This window comes from Psittacula echo (assembly GCF_963264785.1).
Source record: "Psittacula echo genome assembly, chromosome: 1".
Lineage (NCBI taxonomy): Eukaryota > Metazoa > Chordata > Aves > Psittaciformes > Psittacidae > Psittacula > Psittacula echo.
In genome coordinates this window covers 58,822,321-58,845,953 of record NC_137735.1, presented here as the reverse complement: position 1 = coordinate 58,845,953, position 23,633 = coordinate 58,822,321, and the positions used below count along the sequence as shown (strand labels likewise).

The 23,633-nt window shown below is 42.9% G+C and overlaps 1 protein-coding gene across 1 annotated transcript; it reads right to left on the bottom strand.

Annotated features, from left to right (window-relative positions):
• Window positions 1–7,257: 7,257 nt before the first annotated feature.
• Window positions 7,258–23,000, bottom strand: LOC308218870 (transmembrane protease serine 11E-like; the record flags this gene model as incomplete). The annotated part of the gene is made up of 10 exons (XM_080613329.1): window positions 7,258–7,688; window positions 8,095–8,237; window positions 9,108–9,376; window positions 9,578–9,758; window positions 11,438–11,476; window positions 12,464–12,627; window positions 14,207–14,274; window positions 14,678–14,793; window positions 15,216–15,339; window positions 22,908–23,000. 10 exons carry the CDS (start codon window positions 22,998–23,000, stop codon window positions 7,527–7,529), a joined length of 1,359 nt encoding a protein of 452 aa, XP_080469455.1. The 3' UTR covers window positions 7,258–7,526.
• Window positions 23,001–23,633: the final 633 nt, after the last annotated feature.

The following is a 23,633-nucleotide window of genomic DNA, read 5'->3' as shown; positions in this document are numbered from 1 at the left end:
CACAATCATTAAGGAACAATTTTCCTCACAATAAACTAGCAAGCTGCAAAGTGCTGGGTGTTACAGGGTTATTCAGTAAGCTAAAGGCAGTTACTGCCCTTTTTGGTTAATACTAGGGAAGCAGTGCAGAAACTAGCAATCAGTGTGGGGTGGAAATGTGGAGAATGTGGGTACGCAGGACTTCGTGAATGAAAGTGTAAAAAGATGTAATGACCATTCTCTTTATTTAACCCTGCAAAGTCAGCCCAGCCGGTCAGACAGACTGCTTGCCTAAGAATACTAATAATAGACTACCTTAGTTTATGTTTGCATACTTATACAGGTTCCCTGGCTGCAGATACAAAGAATGCCTTTAGAGGAGACTATTGGCAAGCCCCATAGCAATAAAACCTTTGGAATTTAGAAGCAAAGACGTTTAACATAATTGTCTACCAGTTACTCAATCCAGGCCATGAATTTTGCACCAAAACCAGCAGTCAGTCATTACCTTTAAACTGAGAAGTGAATGTTCTTGCTGATAATACTTAACAGAACTGACAGAAGTGCTGTTAAGTAGTATTGCTTTAAACAACCTGAACTAATTAGACCTGCTTTGAGCAGGGTGTTTGATGAGATGACCTCTATACATCCCTCCCAATCTAAATTACTCTCTGATTCTGTGAGCATCTGATAAGACCAAACTGGTACAATGCCATGAAATCCTTCCCTAGGACAAATCCACTCATTTCCCACCACCATGTCTTGGCAGCTGAATTACAGCTTCAGGCCTCCTCTTTCAAAAAACACAAAGGCATATTGCATTTGGCCTTCAAAATTCAGAGGAAGCTCTAAATGAGCTGCATTTCTTTATACTTTTTAACTTCAGCTGTAGACGTGCTGCACAACTTTTCCATTTTGACAAGTTTATTATACCATGCTTGCCTTTGCCACACAAAATTCCCAGCTATAGATTCATAGAATAGTTAGGGTTAGAAAGGACCTCAAGACCATCTAGCTCCAACCCCACACCATGGGTAGAGACACCTCATGTTAGACCATGACCCATGGCTTTCCATAACTGATAAATGGAAAAACAAAACCAGAAATTCCACTAAAATGACAGAATGATTCTCTAGAGCCAACATCAGGCTGGGAGAGAAGCCAGGTGCTTTATCTTGAGCCTTGAAAAGTCACTCGGGGCCAGATCTTATTACATGCGCATGCAGCTTTGAGATACTGAATGTGTGGAGGCTTTCAGATGCTACAGCAATGGCCTCAAGCGCCGAAGTACGCTAGATCCTGCCCTGGTTGGTTTCCAAATAGCCCCTCTTTCCAGCCCTTATAACAGAAACTGCTACACCCGTCTGAGCTGCAGGCAAATGGGCCTGCCCAGAATACAGACAACGCCCTTCGACAACAGAAGTCCCCCACTGCCAGAGTCATTAACAAAGAATTCATATCCCATCGCACTATTTGAGGCAAAAAGGCAGCACACATGTACCTGTCCTCTGCTCAGCCAGAGCTGCTACTCGGTACAGTGAAACAGGACAGCCCGCATTTTCTTCCCCATGTTGCCTAGCAATCAGGCTACACAAGCTGCTCTACATCCACTGCACAGATCCTCTGGTCCCAGTCAAGACACACAGCATCTCCAAAGAGACAGGAGACCTTTATACTAATTAGACAAGGTCTACAAAGAAACATGGCACATTAAGATATAAATAAATCCCTTACAGGCACAGCTCAAATTAAACAAAAGAACAGCAGCATTGTTTCACACATCAGAAGTGCTAGAGAGACCTACTGGGAGCACTAACACAGAGGTTTGTGGAAGCCATCACACTCTAAGCAAGACTTTTCCTACATCTGTTTATCCCTAGAAAAGGGTTAGCTTGGATTTTATTTCATGTTATCTGTTAGCAGCTAACTTGCCTGGTAGAAGCCAGAGTCTGGCTCTTTGAGATGCTTTCTGCCACAGCTTTCTAGCAGCATGCAAGATCCTAAATGTGATTCTTGTGAGCAGTCGCCTGATTTATCATACACTGCGCCAGCCTTTGAGACTTCATAGGCTAAATTAGACATAATGATAACCAAACCCAAGCCCTCCATCCTGCAGCCATTTCAACTCTGGCTGCCCTTTCTACTACAGTTCAGGAACTGAGTCACTCTGACAGAAAAATGCAGCATGCATCACGCAGCATGCTCAATACGGGTTAAGAGTCTTACTTGCTTTGCTGCCTCCCTGCAAGACCTTCTAGCTGAGCTTCCTCCTGGGTAACTTGCTTTCTACCTACGTGGCACAGAATGGATTGTTCCCTCCTGTGCCCTGCTATTTTCATTGATTACTCAATCAATAGTAACAGCGCCAGACACGATGGGCACAACAGTGCCAAGTACTGCATCCAAGGGTTAAGCATGAAGACAGCCTGGTGTCTGCCTTTGGGCTGTCGACCACAGCATTCATTTGTCACAGAATCAGCAGAGAGACAGTCAGCTCATCTGAGACAGTACCCACCACTTAGCCACAGCTGTGGGCCATTCACTGAAGCTGATAGACACTTCGGAGAACAGAATCACAGAGTAGCTGACATGGAAAGGGGACTCTGGAGACAGCATAGCTCAAAATCCCTGTCTAAAACAAAGGTAGCTCGACCACAGTGCTCACGATCATGTCCAGTTGCATTTTGTGTATCTCCAAGAATGGAGACTACATAACCTCTCCTGAGAACCTGTTTCAATGTCCAAGCACTCTTAGAATAAAAAGCTTTTCCTTATGTTCTCACCACTCTCTAGCATAGGAGACATTATTTCCTAGTACAGTCCTCCCATCCGGTCTGTCCAGTGGGGAAAGAATGATCCCAGTTACAGCTCCCCTCAGCATGCAGGTCATCTCTGCTGGCCTGGAGAGCAGTGCCAGACTGTCTGGGTCACAACTCCAAAGGCTGCAGGTGATCCCAAGAGCGTGTGGAAGGTCAGAGCTGCGGCACGACTGCTGGCACATCACTGTATTGATTTACAAAGAACAATCTGTGGTTAAAACAGGCTCTGGATGCTAGGCTGATGGTAAGTGCTTCATCAAGGGAGGGACTGCCCGGTGGCACAACTGGAAGACAGGAAATGCAGAAGCTGAGGGGACAGACAGCACGTAGCAAGCACAACCTTCCAGATTTACTGGAGGGAGGGAGGAAGGAATTCAGTATGTAATCAAGTGAATCAGAGACATGCTGTGTATTTCTTGGACCTAATCATCAAGCTTACATAAAACAAAACAATTGCATTTTTTGCTAACAATTTCCCTTTATTGCACTTGACCCAGTATAATATGATGAAAGGGCTACTGTTCTTCCAAACATCCATCTTCCCATCCATAGGCAACCTTGCATTTCCTGTAATATTTCAATACAGCAGTTGCACTCCTTTTTACCCTGTTAGATAATCTCAAGTGCCGTGACCATCCCTTTGGCTGTTGGATATTACAGACCAGAATCAATGAACTCCAGCATGTTTCAGTCATTAAAAACTTGATCTCCTAGCTCAGAATATGGCGCAACTTGTACCACGCTTCCCATCCTGGTGGGAAAGGGGAAAGAAGAAGTGTGGTAAGTGCCTTTTGATCTACAAGAATCTTCAGGAGTTGTCAAAATGGTAGGTTAAAGCAAACAGCAGCTGTATGCCGCTGCAAACCTCCCATCTGTCAAATTCTCCAAGTTACTGCTGCTCTTTGCTATGCTGATGAGCTCAGAAACCAGATCCATGATGCCAACAATGCCTGGCAACGTGCCTTTCTGGCCTCCTTTCCCACAAGACAAGGGTCTGACTATAGTGTGGCAGAGAACCAGGCAAAACCTTCTCAGGCCCTTGCTTGCAGCCATAGCACACCGAACCTAACATATATAAAGGGGAGCATTTGATGTCAACTTTCTCATGAAGGAAAAGGCCAAAACTCCCTCACTGCTGCAGAGGTCTATGCTAAAAGCTGAATGGCTGAAGTCCCCTCAAGCTTTGCAAGACAATTGTGTAGCATCTCTCCATCTTCAAGGCAACGTGGGCATGGCGTCTCATCTTCATGTCTACAGAGCTGGAGCAGAGCACCACCAGCAGCCTGAAGCATAAGGTTCTTACACAATACGATTCACCCTCTAGTGGTTGACACAAGACCTATTTACCTGCACACAAATTTGGGTAACCTCTGGCCAGGTGGGTAAATTCTGTCCAAGTCTGGATGGTGTTTTGCTCTTCTAAGAGCTCTGCTGTTCTTCCAGTATGCTCTTCTAACGAGTCAATAAAACCAGATGGTGAAGACTACATAAAAGCCAGTACATAAATACACAGTGGAGGATCGGTGCAACATGTTCTAAAACGGAGGAGCCTCCATCTTACATGATGCAGGTAATTAACAAGTACATGAAACAGAAGGCAAATTTAACAAGTTTTATTAAAATTACATATAAATTACATTCCTATGTGTCATGCATGATTGTAGTTAGATACATCCCATTCTGCATTGAGTGAAAATGTTAATTCCTCTGAAAACGTGGCTGAGAGAAGATGAAGCTTGTGGCTTCATAAATAGGTGAGACTGCATCTTAAAAGAAACACAAATCTAATAGGCCACATAAAACAAATAAAATGGTTTGACCGCCTTCATTGCTCCAGGCTTCCATAATTTCCTCACAGAAAAAGCCAGACAATGCTGCCATCAGTGTAGTTTTGCCACAAGTAAGGGACTTGAACCCATCATATCCCCAGCACTCCCAGTATATGAGGGGTGTTCTTTCAAATGTGCTTCTTGACAATCCCTACTTATACTGCTTTACATCACCAATAGGCTTCACAGCACATAAACTACATTGCTTCCAGGAGAATCCAGATCAGAATATTTGTTCCAGTTGCTATCGGGAAAACTTCACAAGGCAGTACAAAGTAGAGGCTCCCAGAACAGACACGATGTAGATGTGAGGTCCTCTTCAGCCCCCTCCTCCTGGCTGCACTGTGCTGGCATTCAGTGATTAAGGTGGGTAAAGTACTATATCTGAGTAGATGCTTAAGGAACTAGCAGTTCTGAGTGACAAGTTCATTGCTCCTGCCTTGTGTGCACCACTTTGGAGGATGTATTTGCTGCAGCCTGTTGCATACAGAGCAACATGCTTAGCACTTTCTGATTTTGTACCCAAATACGTGCAACAGGAATGTCCACAGATGCAAATAAGTTTCTTTGGACATCTACTTACCTGTTTTGGGGAAAAAGTGAGGTAGCTGGGATTTGCAAGACTAAAACTATTAAGTTTCCAAGTTATAATCAAAGCCCTGGCATGGGGAAACCATTATGCCCTTTGAAAACCCAAGCCTAAAGTGCTTTGAGAACTGGAAATCCATGACATCCTGTAATGATGCTTTTTGTTCATGAAGACCAAATTTTATTCTGTGCTAGTAAGAAAACTTGTTACCAGCAAGGAAAAACATAACTACATGTACTTGTCATACACCACTATTAAGTTTCCTCTACAATATACTTCAAAGCCATGTTCTGCTTAAGGGACTAAGATGAGATGTGCTGGGCCCAGACCTACAGAACTAGTCTGCCATTTTTTACTCCTTATGTAGAAATGAAGCCACCAAAGTTTTGTTTCTAAAGCTTACAACATTCCACAAGAAAAGCTCCCTGAGAAAAAAGAAACAGAATTAAGTATGAGGTTTCCTGATACACACAAGTATAGAACAGACAATAGCTGCATACCCTCATCTTTCACACAGACCTTCTCTGGGCATCCAAATATTCCAGTACCTCGAGTGGGGCTCTACAAAAGCATGGTTCTCTTTACTGGCAAGCAACAAGATCACATAATGTGTAATCAAAATTTTCCTGTTAACTCATAAGCATAGACCAGAGGGGATCCCCTGACCTGCCATTGACTATGTCAACTGACTTGTACTCAATTTGGACAGCACTTTGATCCCAAGACTGTAATCATTGAGGGCCTGTTTCCCCAGATTTTATACATATAACCTTGCTGAAAGCCTTCTGTTTGCCTTATGCCTGGCATAAGATTCTTCCTCACTTGTCATGCTGCACCAACTCTGAGACTTGGCAGTGTGGCTAGTATCTCCTTTGCCAAGTTCTTTCTCTTCTGACCACAGAGGGGAAAAAGAGATCAGAGTAGCTCATTATCTAGCAACTAAGACCACAGCATTTGCTGGTGTCAGGATAAGCATCCTTATGAAGCACTGGAAGGAGTCTGCAGACCTACCAAGGAAAGCATTCTCACTAGCAACAGGCATGTTCTGCTGCCAAAGTGTGGAAGGCGTTTGAGATCAACCTTGCAGATGGAAACATGAGCTCCTGAAAACAAAGTCAGAGAGAATATGAAGTTTGTGTGGTCGAGATTAAATGAGTTACCTATACTCTGGCAATGAGACACAGACAACTCTTAGTTCCTGACAGAAGAGAGGGATCTTCACATAAGAAGATGAGGTCAGTCAGAAGTTTTGCCCTGCTCTGAAGGAGATAGGTTTTGTGTTATGGTGGAAATACCTATTTTTTTTCGGGATGCAGCTGAAGATGCACATATTAAATTATGAAGACTTGAGAACAGCATTTACAAGAATAAACAGTCTAAAAGGTTGGGGGTTTCGGCACTGGTCGTACTGAGATCATTACAATCCTTCATCCTGCATAAAATGTCATGGAATTTTATTCAGAAAAATACAATCTGTAAAGTTAAAAATAGAAACTAATCCAAATACTCTAACATGACAACAGACCGATAGGAAGGCAAGGTGGGTTTTGGTCTTAAATCCAGCAATCACTCTCACAAATCACAAATCAAAAAATCACAGCAAATGCTGTGTTAGGGGTTGTTCATATGAAGCGATGTATGGGTTTGCATATACTTGTCCAAAAGAAGGTGGACAAAAGTTAGTGTTTTCCACTGATTCCCTACTCAGCGCAACACAGCAAGGAAAAATTCTCTGTTCACCTAAGTAACAGTCTGATGTGATATTAGGAACCAGGACTCTTTTAAGCCATCTTCCATTCTTCATTAGAGTATGCTCCCTGGAACGATGCAGGAAAAATCTCAAGAAGAATTCAGAAGCACAGCAGCTTTGGAGTCAGGGGCTGGACTGTAGCTGGTGTATAGACAGATGGGGCCTTGGGAGCACACAGAAAATGGGCGGGCCACGTTTTAGTTACAACTTCTCTTGGATGCTGGTAAATGATTGTTTGGTCTCAAGTGCTTTGCCTGGGTATAAAAGTTGGGGATAAGGCATTTGGCCACAGAGAAAAAGGGTCAGTATATTGCATGTATGCATGAAGGCAGTTGTCCCTTTGATAGATTACTTCCTGAACAACAGCTGTCACATGTATAAAGTCTGTTCCTGTGTGGCTATAGGCCAAACCAATTTCAAGTCCTAGACTGCTCCAAGCTTGCTGGCACTTGACACATGACCACAAGCTAAGCCAGCAGCTGTTTATAGGGTAACCACAGAGCAGAATGTGTCAAAGGAATAGCTGCACATAGCCCACAAAACTTAATCCACTGCAGGTTTCAGATGCCTGTTTTCGAGTTGATCCAGTTTCGATAGTAAGTCACTCTTGTGTACACTCCTGGTTTATTTCGCTTGCCACATTCATCTCCCCAGCTTACTATTCCCACCAGATACCAGATTCCTCTGGAGTTCGCATTCACCAGTGGCCCACCAGAGTCACCCTAAGGAGAAAAATGTCAACAGGCAGAAACAAAGTAAACAGGGTTCACCTCACTAATGTAACAGAACAATGAGGCTTGCTGCAACAGAGATCTGTCTCTAGACCACAGCTATAATTCAACCTCTACAAAGTTTACTGACAACACAGAGGCTGACATCCTATGTCTAAATTCGGTTTCTCCCTCTCCACATCCTCCCATCTATTCTCTCACATGTGCATTACATACAAACCCCAAGCCTCTAAGTGCAGACTTCAGCCCGTGGAGCATGAAGCTCTTCATTTACATTTGTCAAGATATTTAACCCCATAAATTTAATCAAGATTCCCCAAAGTACATTTTATTCCTAGGAAACATCACTTCCTGCCCCTCCTATTTCCTTTTTATTAATACCTATGAAGCAACTTACCTGGCAGGCATCCACCTTTCCCTTCAAGTATCCAGCACACAACATTCCAGGTGTTATCGCTCCACTGTACACTTCTCTTCTATTACAAGTTGCAGTACTTATAATTTTTATTTCTGCTTGTCGAAGCTGATTAACACTATAGCCTAGAAAGAGAATTTGCAGACACGAAATGAAGCTAAAACACTTAAGGATTAGGAGCAGTCAGGTTTTCCTACAGCTTTTCTCTATTACAGGCAACGAAAGGGAGCTACCCAACAATGTCTCACGAAGAAATAAGGGGTTGTTTTTTTTCCTCCTCTTAAAGTCCTTCACTTGTTCCCAAACCTAACTTTTTTCAACTTTCATCCTCACCCCATGCTCTTCAGCGTAACAGATAAAGGGAATTTTTTACATGTTTCAGTGCTGAACTCAGCTGTAGGCTACAAGATATGTCCTTGTATCATTGGAAAGGCCCATTTGATTAATTGCAGTGTAGCTTTGGACAGTCACTACGCACCCCCTATACTACTTATATAGTTCAATGGATCTCATAAGCAGATACATAGACATAGACTCACTGACATAGACTAATTTGAATGAAGCTCACTCAAGTCATCGGATGAAGACAGATTTATGACCAAAGAAAGAATAACTGATGAAAACTGTCATGATACATCTATGACAAAGCTGAATGGTGAAAGAGCGTACGTCAGAGCTAAACTCAGGTGGACTAGGCCAGTGGGAATGGAAAACAGAATGTATTCAACCAGCACAATGCATGACGCAACAAAAGCTGCTCTTACTCCTGTAAGGCTAACCTGTAAAGACTTTCGCTGTACTGACTTTCCAACCTACTGAGCAAGCCAGAAAAACAAGCAGCAAACTAAGCCCAGAGGTGTATCATTAGCACGTGCACCTATCAAACTAAGTCTAAGGAACCCAAAATAAAAGAAGAAAAAACCCCAAACATAAAACTAACAGCAGTCTTCTCAGATACATGTGTGACAGAGCATGGAAAAGCAAGAGACGCTCACCATCATTCTCCAAAGCTCCCCAACCTGTGACAAAACAGGAACTGTTGTCTGGGAACACATGAGATGCTTCAGGGAGGCAAACACTGTGCACATCACTCGTGAACTCAATAGCAGAGGCAAGTTCAACAACAGCCACATCATATTCATGGTTAAGGCCTAAGCTGTTGTATCTTTCATGAACGATAATTCTTCGGACTAATTTTTTCTGGGTCGGAGGTCTCAGCAGAATTCCAAAGCTGGCAGTCCACCTCCTAGGATTTGTTCTTCCCCTGTAAGGTATTTGAGCTTATGTCACAGCCACACAAAACAAGATCCCCAAAGGAGCTTAGCTCACCATTGAAAAACCAGACTTACTCAACTTATTATTATCTTTCCACATATACAAATATCAGCAGACCCCAAAAGGTCAGAGCATCCAAGAGTCCTAAGACCTGTAGGATCAGAAAGGTGCTGAAGTGCTGATGACTTACCCTTTAAAGCAGTGGGCTGCAGTCACTAGCCACGTATTACTGATCACTGATGCACCACAGCGATGGCTCCCATCATACTGAATACTAGCTTGCCAGGGCCATTCCCCTTCCCGTGCACGCTGCCCGCCGGTTATTCTCTCCTCTCCTGTGAAGGAGAATGCCTGTTTTCGTATTCCACAGCCTACCAAAGAAAAAACAGCTCTGCTTTACCTGATTGAGGGAAATCAGGGTGTTGCTTTGGGAAAGGCCCTCATGGCTGCAGGCAGAGGTATAACAGGGCAAGGTGCATGAGACAGCCTCCACCTAAACCAGTGCCTCCAGCAGCAGGGAAACCAAGTGTCATGGTCACAAGCATCTCAGGATAGATGTGCGGTAAACAAAGTTTGGTAGAAGAGTCACTACTTTTTCATTAAGCCAGTTTTCAGACACACAAGCCCATAGGCACTTCCACGGGAACTGAAGGCTGTCTATCTGAGACACTGTGTATTTTCCCAGTTGTAGCTGTTCACCTGTTTAGAAAGATACTGCTTCTACAAACCTGGTTTGCTTTGATATTTGACTAGAACTGTACAGAGAGAAAGGTAACATATGCAGTCACTAGTGTATCTGTGCATACAGGAACACAGGCACAAACACGTGCGCTGGTAACCTAAACATTTACATCCATATAGCTCTCATAATAGCAACATGTAAGTTTCAGCTAAAGACTAAACTCTCTCAGTAAGGAACATCATCCTCAGTTTTTTGTTTGCCTTTAAGACTTCTTAAAAATTGAGTATGAAAATACTGAGGAACCACCACACCAAGGGGGCTCTAAGCCCCCCCCCCCCCACCAAAACATGCACAAGACAAACACTGCACATTACTAAAGAACTCAATGGAGTCAATCTTTCCCTTATTTCTAGCATCCCACCTGTCTAGCAAAGTCAAGGCCAACACAGTCAGTACAGCTTTAAGTGTCACAGAATTCCTGAAGACTAGTCTGCAAAAGCCCCACAGAACCAAACAAAAAAACCCACCCGCAAACTGGGCAAACAAAGAAGGGATTTTGTCAGGTCACCTCCAGGTCAGCTTTGACAACAGCATCAAAAAAATAGCATCCTCTTCTTCCAACAGTTTACTTATAGCCACTGTACCAAGAGCACAGACATGTATTACTCAGCTGAAAAAAAAAAACAACCTTAGCTCCAAACCAGTTAATTCTCAGTCCATTTAAAGATGGTAAGCTAGTGTGCAAAGGCTCTGAGACCATGCAGGGGACTGATGGAGCCCTGTGGGAAGGGATTGAAACTGTCTCCCTGTTTCCAGAGGAGCTTTAAGACCTCATAGGGGAGCAGACAACAGGAGAGGGACTTAGAACCTGCCTCTCTTCAGGGCTGTGTCACTGCCTTGCCCTCACTGTGGACAGCTCTTCTCCATATCCTACGCTCTGGCCTTTCCCTGTATATCACCAAGTTTAGCTCAAATCTGACAGACAACTATGGTCAAACCTTTCTGCAGAGAGGAGGGGGCAAGAGGGAAAATGGTTTTGGAAGGATTCCAGCAAGAATCCTAGTTTTGTGCAAAGCTCACTAACAGCAACTCATCTACTTGCCCCTACTTCCCATAACCAACATTAAAGCAACTGCTTTACACTTTTGCACCACCAAATCAGAATGCCTGATTCTGCAAACACTACAGAGTCAGCCTGACTGCAGGAAACTGAGCTGAAGTCTTCCCTGGCTCATGCTCTGTCTACTGCTCTAGTATCTTTAACATGTTATTTTTTCCAACTTGCATCTTAAAAGCATAAGAATCTTGTAAACACAGAACCAATAGCACTATGTCGCTGGACCTTTTCTATAGAGCATTTGTACTTACAGTTGTTTAAAAGGTTATCGCCCTTTTCCTTATTCAAGTCTGGAATGAAAAGCAAACACACAGTAAATACATCTTATACTGCTATGTGATTTAGCACAGATTGCCTCCCTATAGCCAGCAAACACAAATTAAATGGTTTACACTACTGTATGGAGTGACAGTATGGTAAAAGGAGTAATTTGCTCTGTTGGAGAATTTCAGTTAAGCATCTGTTCCTCACTGAAAGCATAAGGCCAAAGGATACGTCTTTCTTGCCTTAGCTCAAAACTAACAGAAGCAACAGATGACTGCAAATACATCCAAGTAACATCTACACGTATATTGTGCACAGCCACCAGCAAATGCCTACATTCAGGTTCAGTATGGCAACATGGTCAAAACACTCTTCACAAATCCTCAGTGCTGGGGTTGACTGGAGCTAAACTAACATTACTGATTTCTTTCCTACAAAAACCTGCCAGATTCTGATGGCAACCAGCAACAGATTCATGGGAGAGGATTACTGCCCAAGGAACCTCAGGTTTTGTTATGAACACTGGCTACAGCAATTTGTCAGATAAGCAAAGGAGATACCAGGGGGTGAAGGGAGCCATCTCAGCCTTGCATTTTTTTTAATAGCTTGAAGACTCCGCATTTCAGTATGTGGTGATACAGGTTCTCATTCAATTCACTATGTGCCTTAAAGTAACCTGTGAGCCCATGGTCACAAAGTTGGGCCTTTTTTTGATGAATCAGGGAGGACAGGACACGACATGACCTCATTCAATCAACAGAGCTAGACCACACAGAGAAAGCCTCTGGTACACAGAGCACTCACTCATAAATCAGTGCCAGCATGCTTTGGTTCTTTTAATGCTAACTCTTCCAAGTTCCCAGGCTGTCAGCAGTAATATAGCACTTGGAAAAGGCAAAAGAAGAAAATGAGAACAGTTTGCATTTGCATACTAAGATGACACTCATTACACTAAGAACAGCAAAGTATAACGAACAAATTCCAAGCTGAAAACACAAACCTAAGCCACTTGCCTGTGAGTCTAAGGGTAGACTCGTCAACATTCAAGAGCGTGGAGCTTGATTTTAGCCTTCTGCGTAACACGTCGTTGACCTGACTCCAGCTTGTTGCCTTACTGTCAGCCGAGGCAAATTTAAATACCAGAACAACAGATGCAAGCACTCCACCAGCATCTGGGCTGCAAACCAACAACAACAAAGTGGTGTCATTCTCTTTGTTCCCCCCATTAATCCTCTTTGTTCTGCTGTGCACTGTATGCTTTCTTTACATGAAAATAGGTCTGGTCTGCACTGATGTATAGAACAAATACTATAGCTGTGCAGAAGCGAAGGAAGATGATGACATATCAGCATGCAGCAAAAGGCTTGGTTCTTGCTATAACAGTGGGAGTACTCCCCACTGTTCCCATATTCCCAGCGTTTTCTGGGAACTCTTATAGGCAGTACAGATGAGGAGAGGAAGGGTCACACCCTTTGGCCTCAACACTGCTCACAATCAGTAGGACAATACAGCAAATTAAAACCCTTTAATAGACACCCAACAGGCCATTCCTAACAGCCATTAAAAGACCCAGTTTAGAGCCACAGAAGTTAAAAAGGTCCTTTGGCATTTCTTTCCATTTAAGTCACTTGTCCACTTATTGGTCAGTTAGCTCCATTTATCTAGAGACAAAAAACTCAATAGCTTGAGTTACTTGAGCAAGACATGATCACTTACTGTCAGTATAAAATATTGGACCCAATATTTTAGGCTAGCAGTCTAAAGAAAAGCCAGCTAAAGCCTAGAGGGGATGACAGCAGAGATGCAGCTAAGCTGGTCCAGTGCCTAGTTAAAGATACCTACAACATATCTGTAGCAAAAACAAGCTTGGACGAGATACACTGCTTGGTCAACCTAAAAGGTTTGCAGCCAAGCTCCCAGGTTCTGCAGTTTCAGTTGACATACAGTATGGAGGCTTGTGGAAGAAACCAGCAGCAGAAAACAGTGTGGAACAGTTTAAGGAAATTACTCATTCCATCCAGAGAGAGGTAAAGGCAAGAAAACCCAGAAGTGCTGTGGAGAAGGACATTTGTGGGAAGTTTGGTATTCTTCGCTGTCTAGGAGAAACACTCCACAGCAAAAGCAAGCCTTATAGAAATATATCTCCAAACCAAAAGTAATGTGAAGGAGAAGGAAGCGATGACTCTTATTGCTGAGAGCAATACATAATTACTGCAGAGACAGGAAAGGCTTAAAAACTCTTAAACAGGACCTTTATAGCTTTTTGCCCCACTTCTTTCCCTCAGCTCTGTATCCAGGTATCTCACATTGGCATCATTTATTCCTTCAAACCTTTTCAGAGAGGGAGGAGAATAGTCATCTCCTGCTATACACCATGCAAAGGGGTAAACACCAGCCTGAGTTTCCATAGGAAAAATTAAAAAGAATAAAAAGCTGACCCTGCATCTCTCAATCCCTTAACTGGTAGTAAAAACTGGGATCACCTAGTAACTTGGTTACTGCATCACAGCCATAAACAACTGGTGATCAGGTAATCAATCTGCAGAAGTATAAAGGCAAATTTCTCTTCCATGCTGACCTCTGAATGTAACTGAGCCCTCCGTGTTGTCAGCACTGAAGGAGAGCAACAACCAGCCAACTTAGTCATGCTGCTAGTGCAATCCAAGCATAAACAACCAGGCACACTCCATATGGTCAGGAAGGAAGAAAGAATATTTATCACATCCCTGCTTATTTCCGACATTCACATTACTTACCTTAAGTTGACAACATGCGACCTGATGTACCTTCTACTTAGAAAAGACCCATTGAATACTGCAGACATCTGTTAAGTAAAAAGAATGTGTTAAACCACACCTGTAATATGTACATGCTCTCAAGATTTAGCAGTCTCATGAGCCTCCGAACACAAGAAAATGCCTTCAGAACTCCATCTCTACACCAAAGATCTTAAATTTCCATCAGAGGGTACAGAACCAAAATAAACAGCTGAGTTGGCCAATTTTGTTGTCCCTTCTGCTCTGTGGGTGCCTGTTCCACCACACAGCTACTGGAACAGACAGCACCTGTGCTTACCATCTGCTTGTGCACAGTCAGCAATGCATCTTTAACTCACTATAGCAAGGTTTGAAAGGTAAGTGGCATAAGGATGAGGCACAATCACCTCTATTTCCAATCAGTCACAGACTCTTCACCATAGGGCAGGCACAAACAGAGAAACAGCTTACCATGGTTTCAACTTCTTCACTTAGGTGCCTGAAGTCTTCTGTGGTTTGCTTTTCATACTGAGAGTCATACTCGACATTAGTGACTAGGAAAGTTGCATTGTAATATCGGTCCTCATCTAGAGAAGAAAAGTGAAGGTGGCTGACCTTCTGCAGTACAATTCAGAAGGGCACAGTACATCAGAGTACGGCACAAGTAAGGTTCCCAGGCTCTGGCTGTGACCCTGTCAGCTGTGGAATTACAGCTTTATCAGCACTTTGGGAAAAGGGGGCTCTGGACAATACCCATGGAGGCACTGGGGTAAGACAAGAAACTAAAAGAGGGAGAAAACTTAAATCCCTGCTTAAAACAAGTACTATTTTAAGTATTCTTGTAGGTTTTCTAATCAATTCAGATCTTGAATAGGGTGTAGTAAGTTTTCTTACGCAGATTCTATACCAGGGGTGAACTGTGTACCTAAATCATCATGCAAGACCACAGCAGGAACTGAAACACAACAGATCCCTGAAGACTTGCGACAACAAAGACTGGTGCACTTACCACGACGTAAAAAGTATGTAGTCAAGCCAATGATGAGGGCTAACACCAATACCACTGACACAACGATGACTGCTATCTTCCATGGCTCCATCCGCTTCATTGCTCTGTCCATCTGGATCACTACCTGCGTTGAAGAAAACAATATGGAGAAAACACTCTATTGCACAGACAATAGTACATCCTGAAACAAATCATACCTGGCACAGCTTAACTCAGCTGACAGACCTCACAGAATGAGGAAGGTTGGGAAGGACCTCTAGACCTTGTGAGTCTGACCTTCTGTTCAAACCAGGTCCCACTACAACAGGTTGCTTCAGACTTTGCCCACCCAAGTTTTTTGTATCCTCGAGGACAGAGACCCTCCAGTCTTCTCTTAAGACTTGATCCAGTTTCTGATCAAAAGCAAAAGCTTTTTCTTTGTATCTGGTAAGAATTTCCTCTGCTCTAACTTGCTTTCACTGCCTTGCATGCACCCCTGAAAAAGCCTAGAGCTGTGCAGGTATTGCTAGTAGAGACAATTTCCCATTAAGAAACATTAAACATATTTCAAGTGCAGCTGACTGCCCACACAGGTGCTTAAACTGAACATAAATGTAATAATTCATGACTGATTAAATAAATTCTGAACCAAGAATAATCTAGGCTACTGGAGATGCCATATAATATACAGCCTTGATGTATTTTTAGTTGGCATGAATAGTAACACTTATTGATCTCCCACAAGGTCTAGGTTTTATTGCATCAAAACCACACATACACTGTAAGAGACCACATCCTGTTTTCCTGCCAGACAATCCGTCAGAAGTGAGAGAAATAGCTACTCGTGTAAATGTAATATGGAAATAAAACCTGGACTTTGTGACTCATTGAAAGACAACAACAGATCTGTAAAAGGGTCAGGAACTTTACCTACACATGGACAAAAAACACATAAGCATTTTTCTTCCACTTATGTCCTCCTTTGCAGCAGTAAGCAAGAGAACATGAGGAAAACTGCACTTGCATGTGTCCTCAGGAGCTTTGTTGTAGGACGGTGCAAAGCCTTAGGCACAATTATTTCAGATCCCCAGTAATTCCACACCACACTTTGTAATAATTGTTCTCATGCCTCTCATTATGTCCCTACATCAATGGTCAGCATCAGTTCAGGGTAACAGAAAAACACATGGGATAACTTCTCAAAGGTGCCTGGAGTGACAAACAGCAACAGCCAGCTCTGGGGAGGAGGTACTCTGCTGTTTACCATGCTGTTTTAAACCCACTGATCCATGTTTTGTATTGCTGTAGACCAAACATACTAAACACAATTTTCCTCTTTCCAGGCACAGCCATTTCTAAGCAACACCTGAGAAAACAAGGGCAGGAAGGGGCAGAAAGGAACAAAGAGAGAGAGAGTAAGTCTTTGCAGGTTTTTCGACAATAAGGTGGCAAAAAAGAAATCACAGTGAAAGCGGAGCCCAGGCTGGCCAAGATTACTTTCTCTGGAAAGTGCAAGCTGCAGTAAGCACATAATATACACACACTAGAGCTCAACTGGTTCCACAAAGCTTTGTCTTCTCACTATTTAGACCTTCACTATATACACTGTCCATTACTTCTGAGGGTTTCACAGATGCAGAGATTCAGATAAAAACCTAAGACCAGTGGTACTGTCCTGCCTCAGTTTCTTTAACATGCTGCAGCTTCCAATGGACCGTTCCTATCCTCATATCAGTCTTTTCACAGTCACATCTCATGGAATTGGAGCATACTTTATCAGCAGCCAGTTACTGCCAGTTACATGGAAGTCCCTTGGCTAACTACAACAGCCCACTATGGTAAGATGCCTCTGCCCCTCCTTAGCTAGCCACCTCTCATGTTTTAAAAGATTCTGCTTTAGCATCTCACTTTGCCCTCCTCACTGGAGAGATTTTGCTCTCCATTCTGAGCCCCTGTTGCATATCTCAGTCAGCCTGGTTCCCTATGCTTCAATCAGCCCACCCCAGCGTGCTCCCACCCAAACAATTCAAGCAATATCCCTCCATTGCTCTTAACGGAGAACACACAGCATAGCCGTGATGGTATATGGCTGACCCTGCAGATACTGAGGCAGCAGCACTCTTGTTTCATATGGTTTCAGTTTCTTAACTGTACATAGATTTCCTCAAGATATGGCCTTATGCCTCAGCTATGACAGGTATAGGCTCACACTTGAAAAATGAGCACCTCGCTGCCTGTGGGACTCACACTCTGACAGCCAGAATTGTCCTCCATTTCAATCTGTCTCTATTTCCTTTTCATGCAAATAGCAGCTATCTCAACAAACACGGGCAGCACAGACCCCCTTCTCCAGCATTTCAGAACTGCTTACTCTCCACAGGTCTTACAGACTTGTGAGGGGAAACAGACACTTCAGGAACTGCTGCAGTGCTAGTGGAAATGGAAACATGGGATATGAGGGATAAAAACCTCCTCCGTTTTCAATACTGATTCAACTTTCATTTTTTTAAAGAAAGCAGTTTAAAGTATCCACTTCTGTAAATTTCTAGATCAGAATCAATCACAGAATGGTTTGGGTTGGAAGGGACCTTAAATATCATCTAGTTCCAACCCCCCTGCCATGGGCAGGGACATCTTCCACTAGACCAGGTTGCTCAAAGCCTTGTCCAACCCGGCTTTGAACACTGCCAGGGATGGAGCATTGCAACTTCTTTTTACTGTGTCCCTCCTCATGATATGGGCATCACACCCTTTCTTTACCATGAGGGTGGTGAGACACTGGAAGAGGTTGCCCACTCCTTATATATAGTCTAACTCTACCCTCTTTCAGTTTAAAGCCATTACCCCTTATTCTAGCGCTACTTGCTCTTATAAAACACTCCTCTCCAGATTTCCTGTAGGTTCCCCTTTAGATATTGGAAGGCTGCTCTAAGGTCTCCCCGGAGCCTTGTTCAGGCTCAACAAGCCCAACGCTCTCTGCCTATCTTCATAGGAGAGGTGCTCCCCTCTCCTACGATCCAGCCCTCTGATCATCTTCACGGCCCTCCTGTGGACTTGCTTGAGCAGGTCCACATCCCTCTTGTGTTGGGTGCCCCAGAGCTGGATGCAGCACTGCAGGTGAGGTCTCATGAGAGCGGAGTAGAGAAGGATCACTTCCCTCAACCTGCTGGATATGCTCCTTCTGATGCAGGTCAGCACATGGGCTGCAAGTGCACATTGTCAGGTCATGTTGAGCTTCTCATCAGCCAACATCCCCAAAGTGTCAACAACCACCAACAACCTTATATAGGTAATTAGTACAAATTAAAATGGAAATGCCTTTTCAAAAAGAAAAAGGCTTTCTGCTCCTTTTGTCTACTTTATCAGCAGACATGCTCGTCACCAACTGTGCTGAATGTCAGTAAAGAATAACTATTTTTAGCTTTTTCAGGACATACCTAATCTTTTGCCACCCATTTCAGGAATCAGTATGAATGTAGGGGATAGAGTCTTGTTTGGCCCAAAATTAGCTATCCTTTACTCTTTGAAGAACAGCTCGACTACAGGCAACACCAAATGCGTATTGCTTGTATTAGAGCAGCATATATTTCCAGTAATGTCCAGGAGTTCTAGCCTTTGACACTTGTATGCTAGGGTACATAAGCATGAAACAAACCACACTCACAACTAGGTCTAGTTTTGAGCCTACCTCTGCTGAAACCTACTAGGATGTTTAGTGACAGTTCTTGCCCAGGTTATGTCCACTCAGTCCAATCAGTTATTAATCACATATATTACACCTCCAACTCACTCTTTTGCTATTATGTCATGGAGGGCAGAATTGTCATGCTTTACCAGAAGGACAAGGATCCCTGTCCTGGGACATCTATCTCTATAGTTAAATAGTTCAGTTGCAGGTGGATCTCCCTGTTTAGGAATCAGACTTCTGCATGGTCTTATCTGCACTCTAGTAATCAAGAAAACTCTGCTCCACCCAGCAACACTCACCAGCCAGAGAAACGCTGATCCTCTGTGGTGCTGACGAATACAGAGGCAGAGATGATCTCATCACTTTCGACCATAGATGCATCCTTTTTCTCTTCTGTGGCAAGGAGGCACTGCTCTAATGGCTAGTTATGCTCCTGAGAAGACACTCCCCAATACCACAGCTGTCTGTGTAGAGGCCTTCCAGAGTCAGGTGTTTTTGTACAGCCTCATATTTCTTGTTTCCTTATGCCACATGCTTTGATTTTTCATTTTACTGCCCAAACTCTATTAAGCTGCAAATTAACTCTCGGGAAGGCAGACAAGGGAATTCAGGTAACAGTAATGCATCCATCCTCTGGTACAGATGAGGATAACTGTTATTCCTCAAGAGCAAACTTTAATGATATCAGAAGCCAGACTCCACCGAGAAACCTCAAAGGCTGAGTCCTCTCTACTCTAAAAAACACCTCCTCACAGTCTGCATCTGGTAGCTTTCTGTCGTCAGTGAATTAGCAAGAAGCTTCAAACCCAAGATCTTTTAGTTCAGTACAAAAATTCTTGTCTTGGCAATACTATGGATGAACATTAGACCTCCTATAGCAACCCCTGTTCTCACTTAAAACAGGCTTCATTCCCAACAGGAGCCCAAAACACACCCATGGAGACAGCATCATTTGACAATTTCATAGCATAGTTCATTCCGTGTGTAAACCAGGAAATGCAAACTATTCATTTTCCTAGTTTACACACCTTGGCTCTGACACACAGACTGTGTTTTGATCACTAAAAAGTTAAACCATACTGAAGACATTTCATTCAAATGCACTATTTTGGAAACAGCTGTTTATACAGAGTTAAAGTATTTTAATTACAGTGAAGTTGTGTTTACAGAGAGATAAATTAAGCCTCAGTACAGGATATTTTAATATGTGCAATACAGCAAGAAATAAAGTTGCATTAATAGTTATTGGCACATTAGGAAGAAGAGCTGTACTGAAATTTTCCTAAAATTGTCTGGTCTTCCTTGTGAAACCAAGAAGAAAACAGGATTTCTGATCAACCCCAAGTGAATTCCCTACCTTCCAATTTGGCACATATACCCAAAAGCAAAAGACAAGCACAATACACAGGTCACAAGCTGCTTTTCCTTTCTCATCCTTTACCAAACTCCCTGAAAGTTCATTCACAATGCAAATGATCAAAGTTTGGCTCCCATCCCCTGCCTGATAGGATTTGATTCACTATATTGAACTTATCCATCTCTTCTGGTAGAGCTATTGTGTGTTATAAAAGCCTCAGCAAGAACAATACCAGAAAACTGAGCAGAAAATGTCTGTTCAGACAAGTAAAGGAAGTGTTAACTGTAATCTAAAAGGCCCTAGTCACTGAACTGCCGGATAAGCAAGGAGCAGCTACCCTGGGTTTTTATACAGATCTGCTCTTGACATTTTTTGACTTCTTAAGCTAAGCCCTCACAGCATCCCCAGCCTAGATTTGGTTTTAGATTAATCTAAACCATGTTTTCTGGCTCTAGCAGTTTACTGAAGGGGTTTCACCATGCACTGAATAGAAGAGGTTGCATATTTTCTTCTATTTGATCTGCTGCTGGCTTCCTATAATAAATTCATTATTATATTTTTTATTTTATACCCCTGTTCACTCATACTCCAATACTCTCAGAAGAGCCAGTGTCAGAGCTTGGGTGGCACATCTGCTGATGACGGTCTCTCCACATTTATAGCCATGACCAGTTTCTCCATTCAAAGATGGATTCAGGCACATCCCTATAATCATTCTTCCTAGGAGTGGGACTTTTCACAAGACAACTGAACAGACTAGTCTGCTGGCCTGGTGAGTGCACTTTGAAAACCCAGACTAGGTTTGAAACTACCTACCTTGGCACAGTGGTTGGGAACAGCAGTAACTGAAATACATCTGGCTTAGTCCAGGAGTGCTGTAGCAAAAGCAAAGAGCCATGAGGCAAGACATGCTATTTCTGCTCCCACCTTTGCCACAGTCACACCTACCTAATACTACGCCTCTCCTCTTGTGGCATACTTGGGACACACACTTCTAAGATAATGGGACAACAACCTTTACTACTTTGGGCATTGAAAAAGCAGCAGCTAGTGCCTGAGTACCATATGACCCTTGCTTGGATGAGGTCAGTTACCAACCTCAGTGACTCAATGCTTAATACCTCCCAAGCTGATACAATGGAAGACTTCCAGATATTGAAGGGATCTACTGAGGGAAACAAAACTTGTGGTGTTCCATGCGTCATGCTGAATCAGTTGATCTCCCCACACCCTTGAACATACCACAAAAAGTAGGTGCTGCATGCCACCCCTTTGCAGTCAGATAAAACATCACTAACAATTTGCCACTACTAACTGAGCTCCTCCTCAACCATCCAAATCTACCAAGATCTTGATGCTTACCAAGAGCACACTTCAGCTGGGGAAAGACAACAGTTCCAAATACTGCTCTTGTCATTCGCATCAAGATTCAAGGGCAGCATTCAGTCTTTGCGATGTATTAACTCAGAGCTTACCAGTAACTATCCCCATGATGCAAAATGCTCTTCATATATTATTTGATCACCTTTGAAATCATCACAAAAGTTCTGTTGCTTGTTATTTTCTCATCCATTTTGTATAGGGCTTTTTGGAGGTTATGAGATGTTCAATTGTTGGGAAAGAGCTAGCCTCCTGTACCACTACGACAGTCTGTGGAACATAACTGACATCAACAACTGAAATATCCTTGTTCAATAGAGCATCTTTATACAGTTGACTGCCACAGCCAACATCTCGAGAAAGTGTCCCATGTTATGAAATAAGATGTAGTAGAACTAGGAGGGCTACTCCTAAAAGACTTTACAATTTCCATGAACATGCGAGAGGCCATCCCGATATATAGGAAACATTAAGTACATGGCCACTGATTGCAATCAGTTTAGGATAAGGTTCTGCAACTTCTATATCATCTTTACCTTTCAGATTTCCATTTCCAGCTACATTTAGCATAGACAAAGTATCTTATTCTGTTAGCTCGGCAGTCCCAGATTATAGAAGTAGTTGTCTGCTTTTCAGCCTTTGAAAATAGCTCTGCACCATATAGTTCTCTCTTCATCCTGTTTTGACTGCTTGAAATCCAATCCAGAAGCAAGACACAGCAGTTATAGTCCTTGTGGATTTTCAGTTTGATTTTCATTCCAAGGCAGGGCGAGTGAAATGGTCTGGTGCCAGATTTGGTGCATTTACAAACCAATTCTGCACAGATTAACACTTCACTGGCTGCGTACACAGCCCATGAAAATAAAAAAGAGCACAAAAAGCTATTTTTACTTTGTTTACTCCATTTGCCCTTTTGTACCAGGTTATCAACTCAGTAGTTGTGACTGCAACACATTCTAACCGTACTAGCACAAGCAGATCAGAGTTGGGGCGCAGTTATGACTCTCACCTGCTTCCTCACCACAACTTCCAGTGCCATAGGCTACCTTAATTTGTCACCATACAATGCTGTAGAGGAGCTGAGGAACAGTTGAAAAATAAATGTGTTTTGAGTGAGGAGGAATGGTGAAATATCAGAAGGATTACCAATACATGGAATGCAGCTCAAATCAGAAGAAAGCTCAGAGCGCTGCCCTCACCCAAAGCTCAAACTGCTCTATAAACTTACACATGATATAGCCATGCTGCCCAAACTACCAAGGAGCAAGTCAGAGGCTGCAGCACTCACCTTTGGGGACCACTGAGAGGTCAGCAAGAAGCTCTTCTGCCTGGGAGATGCACTGTCCCAAATGCCACAAAACACTGTGCAGCATCTCAGCATAGACTTGAGGCTTTATCTCCCGAATTAGGAAAGAAAGGAGTCATAGGCAAGTCAGAACAAACGAGTCCAACAAGTCTCAGTGACAGAGGCTTACCTAGTAGTATGATTCCTCACCTAAAACAACAACAATACACTTCTTTCATCACACCTTTCATCCAGGAATCCCAAAGACTTTTCAGAGCATTAACTACACCCTGCAACACCCCAAATCAGAAGAGCCATGAAAATTTTGCAAGGCTGCAGCATTTATTTCCTTCTCCAGTATAATTAAAAGCAAACCAGACATTCTGGGCAGGACCAATGCAGAAAATTTGCATGCTCTAAAGAGACAATGTTAGTGAGAGGCCAGATACAGAGCTGACAAACTGATATAGATCCAGTGGCATGTGCCTCTCAGTCAATTTCAAGGAAATTCAAGGGATCTATTTGGCCAAAAAAGAACATGCCCCAATAATAATGGATATATTCAAGTTTGTAATTCTTCTTTAACTCCTTAAATGTTGATTTTAATTGTGGCCCCCTAGCCACACACATAACTCTGTCCTGGTAAAATTCTTCTAGGTCATAAACATTTGTGAGAAAAATTTGCAAGTTGTCTAGATAAGTATTTCTAACTGTGCTACTTACAGCAAA